Raw genomic sequence first — 737 nt, forward strand, 5'->3', positions numbered from 1 at the left:
ATAACTAATGGGGAAGTCCCATGGCCAGAATAGCACGGGCTTATTTCTGAATTCTGGATGGAAACTCGGAAGGCTTCAGTATTCTAAAACGCGCACACTCCAACCTCCAGTCTGAGCCGTCTGCATTGCAGAAAGTCATGTGAACTCACCAGGAAGATTTTTAATCGCAATATCACCAACTTGCCTAAAATTGATGAATGTTATGTAGAACAAACACTAAGCTGAAAGCTCACTGACATTTTCTCTGGTTTCAGTTCCCTGGAACCACCCCAAGGAGTTGCCCAAGACGGGCGAGCGCTCCCGCCTGGGTGAAGATGCACGTTAATGCACGGGGAGCGTTAATGCCCCCTGTGCCAGTCACCCAGTTATGCATCGGAGGACGCGTCAAAAGCTCACGAACACGCATAAAAAGTCTTGCCAGTCACAGCCGGAAAGACGTCGCGTTCCATAGTAGTTCATATTTTAACCTACACTACTAAAAATAAAATAATCGTCAAGCAAGAAAAAAAAAAAAAAACCAAAAAAAAAAAAACCTGATCAACTGCTCAGCTGGTTCAAATCTTTGTAATTCATTGGCTTGAATGCGCCCATGAATATCCGCCCTACATCTTGTGATTCTGCCTACTTGCACGAGTGCAAATTTAGAAGCCGGCATTCAGACCCAGGAGCCCGCACGCGCCGTCTGTCAGCGCGGGCACTGCCTGCGGGCGGCTGCTCCCGCCCCGGCACGCACCACG

The 737-nt window shown here is 48.4% G+C and overlaps 1 protein-coding gene across 1 annotated transcript in view; it reads left to right on the forward strand.

The window, feature by feature from the left end:
* The first annotated feature begins 589 nt into the window (after window positions 1-589).
* Window positions 590-737, forward strand: part of CFAP74 (cilia and flagella associated protein 74) — a 49,395-nt gene continuing 49,247 nt past the window's right edge. The window contains exon 1 of the mRNA XM_035903592.1: window positions 590-694. Coding sequence (XP_035759485.1) covers window positions 590-694 — 105 coding nt within the window. The remainder of the gene's footprint in view (window positions 695-737) is intronic.

The sequence above is a fragment of the Egretta garzetta genome, unplaced genomic scaffold (genome assembly GCF_000687185.1).
Source record: "Egretta garzetta isolate BGI_Z169 unplaced genomic scaffold, ASM68718v1 scaffold61, whole genome shotgun sequence".
Classification (NCBI taxonomy): Eukaryota; Metazoa; Chordata; class Aves; order Pelecaniformes; family Ardeidae; genus Egretta; species Egretta garzetta.